At 36.5% G+C, this 13,202-nt stretch overlaps 1 protein-coding gene across 1 annotated transcript in view; it reads left to right on the forward strand.

Annotated features, from left to right (window-relative positions):
- Window positions 1-8,183, forward strand: part of WDR1 (WD repeat domain 1) — a 32,812-nt gene extending 24,629 nt beyond the window's left edge. The window contains exons 9-15 of the mRNA XM_042468817.1: window positions 280-367; window positions 1,148-1,304; window positions 2,421-2,508; window positions 4,137-4,247; window positions 5,804-5,977; window positions 6,490-6,634; window positions 7,225-8,183. Coding sequence (XP_042324751.1) covers window positions 280-367; window positions 1,148-1,304; window positions 2,421-2,508; window positions 4,137-4,247; window positions 5,804-5,977; window positions 6,490-6,634; window positions 7,225-7,334 — 873 coding nt within the window. The 3' untranslated portion in view covers window positions 7,335-8,183. The remainder of the gene's footprint in view (window positions 1-279; window positions 368-1,147; window positions 1,305-2,420; window positions 2,509-4,136; window positions 4,248-5,803; window positions 5,978-6,489; window positions 6,635-7,224) is intronic.
- The last annotated feature ends 5,019 nt before the right edge of the window (window positions 8,184-13,202 follow it).

Consider the following 13,202-nt stretch of genomic DNA (forward strand, 5'->3'; position numbering starts at 1 on the left):
TGATTTGGGAGTATGTCACCTGTCTCTGAATATTTTAGGGGCCATTCAGGCTGTGGATAGGATCCAAAAGACCATAAGTTAGTTCTGTATGCCAAGCCCAGTGGGGTTTCTGACACACTTGGCTTATGTTTCTTGCCCTCCTTGGGGCTTAAATCAGAGAGATAAGAAAGTCTCCTTGGGCAAGTGAAAACAACCTCATACTGTTTCATTTTGTGAAGTATTTAATTAAGTTTCATTCTATTTTAAAATAAAATGTAAATTATATGTGTTCTTTTGCAGGGTCACAGTAAATCAATACAATGTCTTACAGTGCATAAAAATGGAGGAAAATCCTATATTTACTCTGGGAGTCATGATGGACATATTAATATCCTTTGAATAGCCAAATAACATTTTTTGCAGGTAAAAATTTGAGGTCAGTAGATTATTTCTTCTACTCCTTGCTACTCACTGGAACTTCATAGGCAAATAGGCTAGTATCAGAAGTCAGTTCATATTTGAACTGCTGTCACAGTTAATTTTAAGTTGAAAATAAATCTTTTCAAATGTTTATTGGGACTGTATGGAGGAGGTGTATTTTGAAAGCTATGAATTTAATTTTATACAAAATTTTGAGTTTATATGTTTATGTATTTTTTTTCTGGGGAAGGGTTCCATAATAGTCATCTGATGCTCAAAGGAGTCTATGAAACACTGTGCTAAATAAAAAACATATTAAAAGCATATTAATTATGCTATTCTCTCATTGAGGCTGCAATTTGCTGTGTAATTTTTGGTACTAAGTTACCTCGCATCTTTAACACAAAAGATGTGTCCATGTAGTCGCTTGCTGAATTTCAGGCTCCTTTCTGGTGTTCTTTTGCACAGGACATTTTCAGCAACCTTGAAAGAACTTAGTGCAACTCTCTGAAATTATCCTCAAAGCCAGTGGCATTTGTGTGTTGTCTTGTTGTTGTTTGCTTATTTAAAGTTGTTGGGAGATAGATCACACATATCTTGGTACTACATCTTATTAGCTATCAATGTTTTAGGTGTTCTAACCCTACCTAGCACATCTTTGGAACTGAATCATTTTGATTGTTGGTTAAATACTGGCGCTTACTGTTTCTACTTATCATGCAATAAATTTCCTTAATATTTTGCTCACATTATTGGGATTCTGATACAGGGGAAAATGATGGTTTTTTGGGGAAAGGACACACAAATTTGGTTTCACGAATGGCTGTGGATGAAATGGAGCAGCTGGTCAGTTGCAGCATGGATGATACTGTGCGTTACACCAGTCTCAGTAAAAAAGATTACAGGTAGGTGCTAAAATTCACCAACTAACAGCAAATCAAAATGACCCTGTATTGGTAATCTAGTTTATTTTCTTTCTTTCTTTCTTTGTTTATTTACAGTATTTATACCCCGCTCTTTAGCCCTAACGGCTCTGAGTGACTTACAGATAGTTATTCAGATGGTTCCCTGCCCTCGGGCTTACAATCTAAAAAGACATGACACAAAAGGAGAAGGGAATGGCAGTGAGGAAGAGCATCGAGTTCAGTGGTTCTTTTCTCTCTCTAGAGAAACCTCATGGATTTGGGCCTGCCTTTTCACTCACTTTTCATAGTTTACTATGATAACTGTGTCTATCAAAAGTCACATTCAATTGACAGAGTAATTCTGTAACCACCTCTACTGTTGGTTCTGAGGGTTTATCCTCTTGGCTCAGCTTTATCCTCTTAAGTAGATAGAATGGCTGTTGGATTAGTTATACAGTAACAGTTGGTCAAAATATAAACAGAACACTGAAACAGAGTAAGGTATAAAAGAAATCTGAGAATAAAACATTACTAGATCAGCAAGTAATTAAAAGAAATGTATCACATTATTAAAAATAACAACAATGTGGAATGTGCAACATGTTCCTAGATACGATATCACTTCTAGTTTCAGGAATCTGAAATATGCCCAATTCCTCCATTTTGAAGGTGAGTGGAGAAAAGTGTCTGGAAGTGCTTCTCAACAATTTTTTATGCTTTTTAAGGTGACTGGTGACTTCAGGATATGAGTGCTTTGGCGGCTATATAGCAGGCCTCTTTCTCCAGTCCTGTCTTAGCATAAAATGCTAATTTGTGGCCACTTTTCATATTGTTTGAAGTGATGAAGAAAATTACCAGTATCCCTTGCCTCATCTATTGCAGTCTTTTCTGAATGATCATCTCATAACACTCCTGTACTCTGCTCCCAAAATCACTTACCACGTGACACCCAATTGTTTTCAGATCTATTATAAATATCTTATTTTTACCTTCAAAATCCTCCATTGCCTTACACCCACCCACCCACCCCTTTTACTCTTTTTATCACAGTACATACTTGCCTGTGACCTTTGGTCCTCTTTCTAGGGGGAAAAACATTTTTTCTTTTCCTTTTAGTGGCCAAGATGCTATAAAAATGGATGTTCAGCCCAAATGTATAGCTGTTGGACCTGGCGGATATGCTGTGGTTGTATGCATTGGAGAGGTGTGTATTAGAAAAAATGGACTGCAAATATTTTATTTTATTTAGTAACTACATTAATTTTCACTTTTCCTCCAAAAAGTTCAAGGAGTAACACTGAACCTCTCTCCTTTTACTGTACATTTATCCTCACAATAGCCTCATGAGGTAGGCTTGGCAGAGAGAGATCAAGACTAGTCCAGGTCCAATTTGGCCAATCAGTTAGCCAAAAAAACCCACAAACAAACCAATAACACCTTTAATTGATTTCATTAACTCACATAATTATAGCATTCTAACTGATGAACCATTGACACATTATAGCCTTCAATGAATGTGTGACTATCCTGAATAGCATCCCCTTGCATGTGCTGGCACATTCACAGACCTGCACTATGTGTGTGAATGCCATGGCCATAACAACATTCAAAGACAGCATAAAACAGTACAACCACAGATAAGAACAATAACCTTAACAGCACATCAGCAAACAAATACCACTAATAACAATAATAACAAGCAAAAATTCCTATCCTCTAATTTCTGGGTCATACAGTTAAGATACTCTGTACTTTTAATTTTTCTAAGAGGAAAAAAAATATTTTCTTTCCACTATCCCATCTAACTTTCTTATATCAGAACAAAAAAACTTTAAAGAAGCAACCCTGTAGAAGTTTGTAAATTTATTTCACAATAAACATTACTCCCATTCTATTCATCAGTAATATTCTCTATGTCTATGAACATTTTATTCATTTTCAGTCTTTACTTACATTTTTAAGTCCACTCCAGTTATTGTTTAACTTTTTTAAAAAACCTTAAGTAATTTACCCAGTCCTTTTTAAATCTTTCTATATGTCTATTTCTGATTAGTTGTATCAGTTTGTCATTGTCCATACAGTCACACATCTTCCATATCCATTCTGATGTGTCTGGAATGTCTTCATTTTTCCATATATATATATATATATTGTGTAAATTATTCTAGCATCTACTGTTATATAAAACAATATTTTCCTGACTTTTTTCTAAATTGTAATCTAACATTCCTAATAAATATATTTTGGGAGCTTTTACATATTTTAATTTGCAAAATCTCTGTAATTAATTTGTGTATTTGAAACCAGTACTGTTTCGCCTTTTTACATAGCCATCACATATAATACAAAGGAAATTATCACACAGTTTAAAAAACCGACTTACCACTGCCAAATTCAATTCGGGATATATCCAGATACTATCGCACATGTTTTTGCCACAGGTGCATCCTGGGTAACATCCCGACTTTGCAAATCAGCTGGCTGAACTCAGATTATAGCCAGATGTTACCCAGGATGCACCCATCCAGCAACATCGACGGAAAATAGGTGTGCGATAGTATTTGGATGTATCTCAAATTCGAATTTAATTCGGCAGTGATAGGTTGGATTTTTAAACTGTGCTATAATCTGCAAAGTTGTAAATCTTTTGAACCTACAGAATAGAAAATTTCTTTTTCTCTTTTCTTTTCGCTATTTTATTTTATTGTCAGCTTTACAAATGTAACATTTTGCAAATGTGATACTTTCATAACAGTATAAACATCAGAGCACATATTAGAACTTTATTTTGATGGAAATAGGAATGAATTGCATATTTCTCTGCCATTGCAGATTGTCTTGATGAAAGATAAGAAGAAATGTTTTGTGGTTGATAACCCAGGTTTTGAACCAGAAGCAGTAGCGGTTCACCCAGGAGGTGGCATGGCAGCAGTTGGAGGAACAGTAAGAATTTTATTTGCTTCATAAAAGTAACAGCTTCTGGTCACTAAGCACTTGGCAGGTACTATAGCAGTGTGGCAGTGAATGTGGTAATATTCTTTTTGTAGTAAAGTTCAGATACTCTCTAAGTCAGAGTCTTTGTTGTCACATAGCCAGCTTTTCTTCTTAGGGTTTTCTCTGCAGTAAATGCATAATTGGTATTCATAAACACACATTGTTACTTGTTTATCAAAGAAAAAGCCAGTTTAAAACCCAAGTTATGATCTAATACTTGTTTAAGCTTCACAAAGTATTAAAATATAATGCATCTGAGGATATAGACTGAAGTCTATGAAAGCTCATGCTGCCAACTTCTTTTAACTACTTTCTCTACATACTATTAAAATACACCTAAGGCTATATTCTTCATAAGGTGGTATAAAATGAGAATATTGATGAACATGTTTGGTTATCCTGGGCACTTCATCCTCCTGTGAGGATTTCAGCCCAAAAGATCAAGAAAGAGTGTGGGTGTTTGAAAGGTATGTTTCAAAGAAGCACGGTTTGTGACATTGTGAAACATCATTACTGATCAGAGAACAGTCCAATGATAAAAAACCCCACAAAACCATTGAACACCAGAGTTAAGGCAACTTTAACTTATAGTTAAGGTAGTTACTTATACAGTTGGCCCTCCTTATCCTCCTTATCCACAGATTTTTTTATCCATGGATTCAAGCATCCACAGCTTGAAAATATTCAAAAGAAGTATAAATGTCAGTAGCAAACCTTGATTTTCCATTTTATGTAAGGGACACCATTTTGCTCTGCCATTTTGTTATCCACAGAGGGTCCTGGAACCAAACCCCAGCGGATAACAAAGGCCCACTATATATAATATGTGTGCAGTTTGTTTACATGTGTAGAAGATGCAGATTTAAAACCATGTATAGCAATGTATAGCCATGTATAGCATACATAATGGAAAAGCAAAGCACTGGTGTATTGATAGCTTTCCATATCTTCAGAATGAAACTTAGCACAAGATATCTTTGCTAGCAAAATGCTTTAAGCCTTGATAACCTTTCAGCTGTTGATCAGAATTCCTGTGACAAACCTGAATAAAGTTCACCACTAATTTTCATGAAAACTGGAAATAAATATGTGGCGTGTCTATTCAAAAACTGGAATAAATGTGGATAAGGATAAATTTCAATATTATGTATTTTTACTTGTTGGATTTGTGATTTTTTTTTTATCATTCTGGTTTGAAGTTAGACACACTTGTAAACATCATTAAACAGATCATGGAAACCACATTTATTAGATTGCAAGGTTTCAGTTTTATAAGCAGTCAAATTTTGACGTTTATAGTGTCACAAGGAAACATTTTTCCAAGTCTTTAAGCAAAGGGATACTCCACTGCCCCTTTTGATTTTGTGGCAGTCATATGTGAAAACTGATAACATGCTTCTAAAATAATTCTCAGTGTAGACAACAGAAAATTTGAAGACTGACAAGGCCCTTAATGATATTTGCACAGTGAATGGAGTTCAACCTTATAATATTTTGACTTTTAGGATGGAAACGTTTACTTGTATGCAATTCAGGGAACGTCCTTGAAAAGAGATGAAAAGACATTGGAAGTGAAAGGCCCTGTGACTGACCTGGCCTATTCCCATGACGGTGCCTTTCTGGCAGTGACAGATGCCAGCAAGGTTGTCACTGTGTTTAGTGTGGCTGATGGCTACGCGGTAAGGACTGTTGTGTGACCTCCACACTATTTTTACTTTTATTTCTCAAAAACAAGAAGCAAATTTTATCTATGCAAATCTAGTAACCTTGTGTTGAGAATACCTGAAGTTTTATTCCACATATTACAGATTTATTTGGTTATTGAAAAACCATGAAGCACAACTAACATTCTTGACCATTTTATTTGAGGGGAGGCTTTTGCAAACACAAAGCTGGTAGCATTTGGATTACTAGAACAGCAGTGGAAGAACTGAGTATTGTCCTAAAAATGGCATGGTTTTGTTTTTGTTTTTAAATCTGTTCTCCTTCTCACTAAACATTTGTATATGTATTTAAATCTGTTTTTAAAAGTGACAGTAAATAAGGATATTCAGCCCTACCTGTATCATATTTTTTATTTTGGTATTGGTAGAATATTAATGTTCATAAATTGTTGACAATGAACTCCCTTTTAGGTTTAAAAATTGCTCATAAAATTATGGACTATATGTTTTGTATTTTCTCTAAATAGGAACATAATGCATTTTATGGACACCATGCAAAAATTGTCTGCATTGCATGGTCACCAGATAATGAACACTTTGCTTCAGGGGGCATGGATATGATGGTATATGTTTGGACACTGAGTGACCCAGAAACCAGAGTCAAAATACAAGGTAATTTTAAATATATATTTGTTACAGATTAATCTCATTCTGAAGGAGGAATGCTAACCTGGCATGATAACAGAGTACTTGCCAGTGTAAAGTCTCTTGTTTATAGATACCTTTGATAAAGTAATAAAAACATTTCTTTAGACCTATATTTTTCCTCAAAAAATAAAGTCTATGTAAAGGTGACTTGAGATTTCTGAATAGGTTCTTCAGGCATGGCTTCAAAAGTCCTTAATTCTGCTTGTACAGAATTAGAAAGAGGAAAGTGAGAAGTTACAGCTATAGTCTGTTGACATTGCTCTTGTTATCACCTTTTCTCCTGTTGTGTTGCCATACAACAAAGTCTTATTGCAGCTCTTTGCTGTGCTCCTGGCGCCCAGGCATCTCTTAATAGCGACATGAGGGAAATACAGACTGCTTGATGCTGAAAGATAAGGTCTTTTGCCCTATGAGTGGAATAAAAACCAGTGTTGTAGCACCCAGTGCGCAAGTGACATCATGTGGAAAAGAGTGTACCTTCATAAATATTGGACATCATTCTACACAGGTGAGGTGCAAGCATTCACATTTGTTTTTTGTTTTTCCTTTGCCAGATGCCCACAGATTGCATCATGTAAGCAGCTTGGCATGGCTGGATGAATATACCTTGGTAACAACATCGCATGATGCATCTGTTAAAGAGTGGTCTATTTCCTACAAATAAAATGCCTTCAATCAGGAGAACCTCATCAGGGACTAGAACTACTGGAGTGAAATATGGCATTTCTCTTTCTTAAAGTTAGCAAATCTGTAATGGCCTCTGGGGTCTTATAGCATATTCTCATATCTTTGCAGAGGGTGTTCTTATCTGTAATTAAATGACCTATGAAAAGCTTTAGTCAGTAATGGTTTGCACATGAGAAGCACTTAAATTATGTCTGAAGCTTATAAAAATTGTGTGCTGAACATTCCAGGGTCTACAGCCTAGCAGTTTGGCGTAGAGGAATTTTAAACTGATTTGGTTCCTTATTTTTTAATATCTAAGACACACATACTTGCACATGGTATTGTACAGCATGAGAGAATTCTCATTTTTTTCTAATTGCAGAACATTTCTGTACTAACAGTCATAGTAAGAATGCTAGTTGTGATCCAAAAATGAATCGTGGTGTGCAGCTACTGTATATTGGCTTGTCTGTAATGCACCAAATTGTTGCCTCAGTTTTCCTTCACCAGATAACGAAGTGGGGTACATCCATAATAAACTTCTCTGTATTTCATGTCCAGATTTGTAGTTATTTTTAAGATTAAAATGTGGGGGTTTGTTGTACTTTGCCATTCTTTTAGAATTTAAAGTTTACAAATAAATGTCAAGGCATTTTTCCAGATATACCTTTGTTACCTTTTTGAACAAATGAGAATATTTGATCATGATTTGTCTGTCAGGAAAGGGATGCATCTAGATTTGCTTTAAATATGCCTGTTTCATAAGGAAAACAATGTTAATGTAAGAAAACATACAGTAATTATGAAAATGCTTTTTTCAGTACAGGAATTAAAGTGAAATAAAGCATTATTGTGCCTTGAACTGATCATTATGAGGACCTATTCCAAACCCGGTACAAACAAATTTCTGCTTTAGAGTTTTGCCCTCTTTTGTTGTGTTTCTTTCAAAATACATTTTACTTTAAATTCCACTAAATGCAGGCTTGGAGGTAACATTTATTTCAATGGCCAGAAAGGTGTTATCTTGTGTTGTCCAGAACTGTGTCTGTGCCAAAACACCCTGTATTCTTGTTCACAATAGCCATTGTGGTGAAGAAGAGGCCCCTGACTTTGAAAAGGCTGTGGGGAAATGTTTTAGCACTGCTTTCATTGTTACACAGATGATGATTGTTATATTTATTTTCATCAAGCTTTTCTCCCAAGATTGGGACCCAGTCTTACAGTCTAAAAAACACAGTAGTTAAAATACTAAGAAAATTGATGAAAGTTAAAATGGTATTAAACTATTAAAATATTAAAAAGATCATTCGTTTAAAAATGAATGCAATTTAAAACAATACACCACCCGCAGGACTTTCTTTAAGATTTTTCCATTTTTAACGCTCGTCTAAACAAAAAAGGTCTTAGCCTGCCAGCAGAAGGACAACAAGGAGGGGGCCATTTTGGCCTTCCTGGGAAGGGAGTTCAGAGTCTCAGGGCAGCTACCAAGAAGGCCCTCTCTCATGTCCCTGCCAACTGTGTTTGCAATGGTTGTGGGTTTCTAAGAGAAGGGTTTCTTCTGAGGATCTTAGAGCCCAGGCCAGTCCATACAGCGAGATACAGTCTGCCAAATAGCTTGGACCTGAGCCATATATGTAAGAGCATTCTTAAAAAGTTGGCAAAATAACAGCTGGACTTCATAACAAAAGAGGGCTAATGTACATTGGTATATTCGTTTTCAGCAAATCTGGGCCTTTCTTCAAGATTTCCCACCATATTCCACCCCTATCCCACCCATGACAGAAGAGGCAGGATCAGGAAGATCATAGAGCTCAGCATTACATTTAAGAAGGCAACAATACCCTGAATATTCTGACTAGGATAGTCAGTGGGATTTACCTATTTGTTGACTTGCCGTTCAACGATTGAATAGCTCTATGCTAGTGGGAATAAACCAGCAGGATGCCAGCCTGAATGCAGCATATGAGAAAGCAATAACAAGTACATTTCTATATCGCTTACTAGTGTACTAAACATTTTACAAAGTGTAAGCTGATTGCCCCTGACAAGCTGGGTACTCATTTTAGCAACCTACAGAAGGATGCCAGGCTGAGTCGACCTGGAGCCCCTCGCTGGTATTGAACTCATGCTTCCAAGGAGTTGAATATACTCTGCTAATTCTTGAAAATGCATTCTTATCCACCAAAAATTACCAAGTTTCTTAGAATAAAGGATAGAAGATGCCAGACCTATAGTCTTTCATGCATTTCAAAGTAGGTTCAAATTAACTAAAGTGGGATTTATAGTCATGTATAGAATTGAAGTATAATGCAATAGCATATATACTCAACTATAGGTCAACCTCACATTTAAACCAAAGTTGGATTTTGAGGGGGGCAAAATTATGAATTTTGATATGAACTGTGGATAAGGCGAGGGTAAAACTGTAACAAAGGATATAAAGCAAAGGAAAACAATGCCAAAGAACTTATAAAATTATAGCAGCCATAACTGTCTGTGGTCACCCTAAAGGTGAGATGGATTAGAGAGCAAAGGGAGATCAGTGTTTCCAGGACATATTAAATTCTTGCCTTTCACCAGGGGATAGTTCCTTTTTAAAATAAGAATTAAAATACAGTACTTAAATTGACTCATGGATAAGTCAACTCAGTGTTTTTTGGGGGAGATCAGTTTTTGACTAAAATTACCAGATGTATACATGAGTATATACAGTGGTTAAAGCCTGTTCCTTTAGGAAATACATATGATTAATTTCCCCCCATCACCAATATGGCACAATTGGGATCCTTTAAGAATGTGGTGGAATTCTGTTTCAGGTTAAACCTCTGTTAATAAAGGTTTTACTGCCAACAACCAACTACCTTAAAAGAAAGGGTTACTGTTTTCGTACTAGCCTATGGCTTTTTTTTTAATTCACTGAATGATTTTGGAGTTTCTTTCTGATCCCAGAGGAATGGCAATGTATTTTAGTGAAGAAAAATGATCCATGTCCACAGAATTGGTCATGAGTGTAAGATGAAGGATAATCTACAATACCCATGTTTTAGGAGCTAGGAAAGACATGAGGTTGACAATTTGTTGTTGAGTATCTTAACACACATCCCTTGGTGCAAAAATAAAGGGTCTGGATACAGGTCAGCTTTGTTGTGAATTAAAAAGATTTTTCTAAAATTTATTTGAAGGAAGATCTAGCATAAATATTACCATTGAGGTAATTCCCCACTGCCCCCCTAATAACAAAATAATTCCTGTTGAGGAAATTGACACACCGTGAAAGGTGCCAACCACTGTGTATACAACCAGAATGTGTCACCTAGATGCTGCAGTGATCCTTCCAAGCTTATTTTCCACATGTGGTGCACCATCTGCTGGTTTTATTTGCTGTGCCAGAAGTAATGTGAGTTAGAGGAAGATGTATTATCTTGGATGGTGCCAGTATACAGTAGGTCTTGGGTAGCAGAACTTTTGCCAAGTTCATTCTGGTGAGCAAAATCGTCTCACCACATTTCATCCAATATGGAAATTTGATACAACTCAAGTCATCATCACACTGTGACCCAGTTGGACTTTCTATGGTGTTCCAGGCTGCTTATACAGGTAAATGTCGTCTTTTGTCGATTTTGTTACCTTAGCATAACCCCACCACCACACTGTTACCTGGTTTGCTTGGCATATCCTGCTAGAATAGCCATTTAAATTTGAACTCAGAGAAGTCACAGTAGCTCATCAAGTCATCCTCTCTTTCAGGCACAGCAGACAGGAGTCCATGTAATTGCTTTAGTGCATTCAAATGCCAAATTCCATCCATTTTTGTTTTGAATCTTCAAATGCACACTACAGTGATGCAAATGCAAATTGCTCTCTATGCTGATTGATTCTGTTTGGGCCGCAGCTTACACTTTTCCATCAAGCAGCAAAATATTACTTGAAAGGCTGAGACTTTTTTAAAAAATTTGTCTGGATTTAGTAATCCCGATTTTCCATGTTTTGCATTGCCACAAGGTTGAGGATGGGGCAAACATGTACCTGTGGTGTAGATGCAATGAGGGATTGCAGTTTCTGCTGCTGTTGCCCTTTCATTGCTACCTTCATTTAGTAACTTTGAGATGGGCACACAATTCGTCTCTCTCTTACCATCACTGTATTTTACAATATCTTCTTCTGATTTTTGAAATCCTTTTATAAAAATTGAGCCACTGGTAGTGTACGTGGCATACAGATCATGCAATACCTTTCAAAGTCTGCCACACATTAAGATGCTTGTAAATAAATGCTTTAGCCAATGAGCGATTACCCTCAAAAAACTTGGGCCTTGGTTTAAGAACTTAGCAGGCATTGCTAGAGATGACATTGCATGCATAAAGTGTTCATGTATCCTACATGATCTCAGTTCTGTTTCTCAATCTTGAAACGGGATAGAGTTTTTTGAGGAAGGCTGAATGAAATTCACAAAATCATCTTCGACAAGTTGAAGGGCGGTAGCCTCTTTCACAACCAGTTTAACCTTTTCTCCCCCCAACACTGGCACGGCTTATCTTTTTTCTTTTAAAACCATCCAAAATTTATTGTAATTTTTCAGGGTGTGCTTTCTGAAAAACAAAAGGGGGGGGGGGGTAAGAAAGAAATCAAGACAAAATTGAAAAGAAAGGATTTTAATATAAACACTTTCAAAACACAAATCTGAGGAAATAGACTGAATTCTACGTAAACTAATGCTCCTAAATTCTTTCAGATATTCTCAAAGATGCTACAAGATCTCTCTACATACCTTCAAAACGTAACTAAATACCGTTTTAATGGCAGATATGCATGATTCTGGAACTGGGCATTATTTGTTACCTTGCATATAGTATTATCTTCAATGTCTGACACAACTAAAATATAAATAGATAGCCGTATTTTCCAGCGTATAAGACGACTGGGCATATAAGACGACCCCCAACTTTTCCAGTTAAAATATAGAGTTTGGGATGTACTTGCCGTATAAGACTACCCCTCTTCCATTGTATACCAAATAAAAAATTTTAAAACATCAGATTTGATTTCAATATGATAATTTAAATGACATGCAGGTCCTTAACAGGAAACCTTGTTGTATACAAAGCCTGCTTGGATTGGTCAGCTCTCCCTGCCTGCCTAGTGCCCCCTATCTCCAAGACTATCAGAGCGGTAGCTGCTTTCATACAATCGCCGGATATAGCGGGGATGTGGCCGCGACCGTTTTTGAGCTCTCCCCACCATATGCAGCGACTGCAGATTCTCCAGTCCAGCTCGGAAGTTTCAGCACCTGCCCTATAAGACGACACCCGGCGTATAAGACGACCCCTGACTTTTGAGAAGATTTTCCTGGGTTAAAAAGTAGTCTTATACACCAGAAAATACAGTACTTACCCTATGGGTTCCAGTTATCAATATTTTCACAAGCAAGGACTGTATTTTTTTCAGCTTCAGAATAACATTACTATATTAATACACAATTTATGTAGTCTTCATTTTGGACATCAGTGTCTCTATACATCGTTCAGAAGCAAATAGTGGATATTAACCATCCGTACATGTACCCAAGCATGACATTTCCTTATGCAAGTCAACTTGCCATGGAGAAAAATACAGGTTTGAGTGTAGATGTCAGTGCTGTGATGTTTTCCACTTTGCTCATATCTCTACAGCCAAGCAAATGAAACAGAACAGATGAGAAGCAGACTGTGACGCTTCCCTTTCCGGCTGCTTGTCCACTGAAAATAATCCCACCTGTTGCTTTTCTTCAAGAAAGGGAAAAAATACAGTTCCCCTTAAGTCTTCCCATACAAATTGTTCTTTTGATTGATCAGATAGCAGATAATACATAAGGCTAGCCAGGTGTAGC

The sequence above is a fragment of the Sceloporus undulatus genome, chromosome 5 (assembly GCF_019175285.1).
Source record: "Sceloporus undulatus isolate JIND9_A2432 ecotype Alabama chromosome 5, SceUnd_v1.1, whole genome shotgun sequence".
Taxonomy (NCBI): Eukaryota; Metazoa; Chordata; class Lepidosauria; order Squamata; family Phrynosomatidae; genus Sceloporus; species Sceloporus undulatus.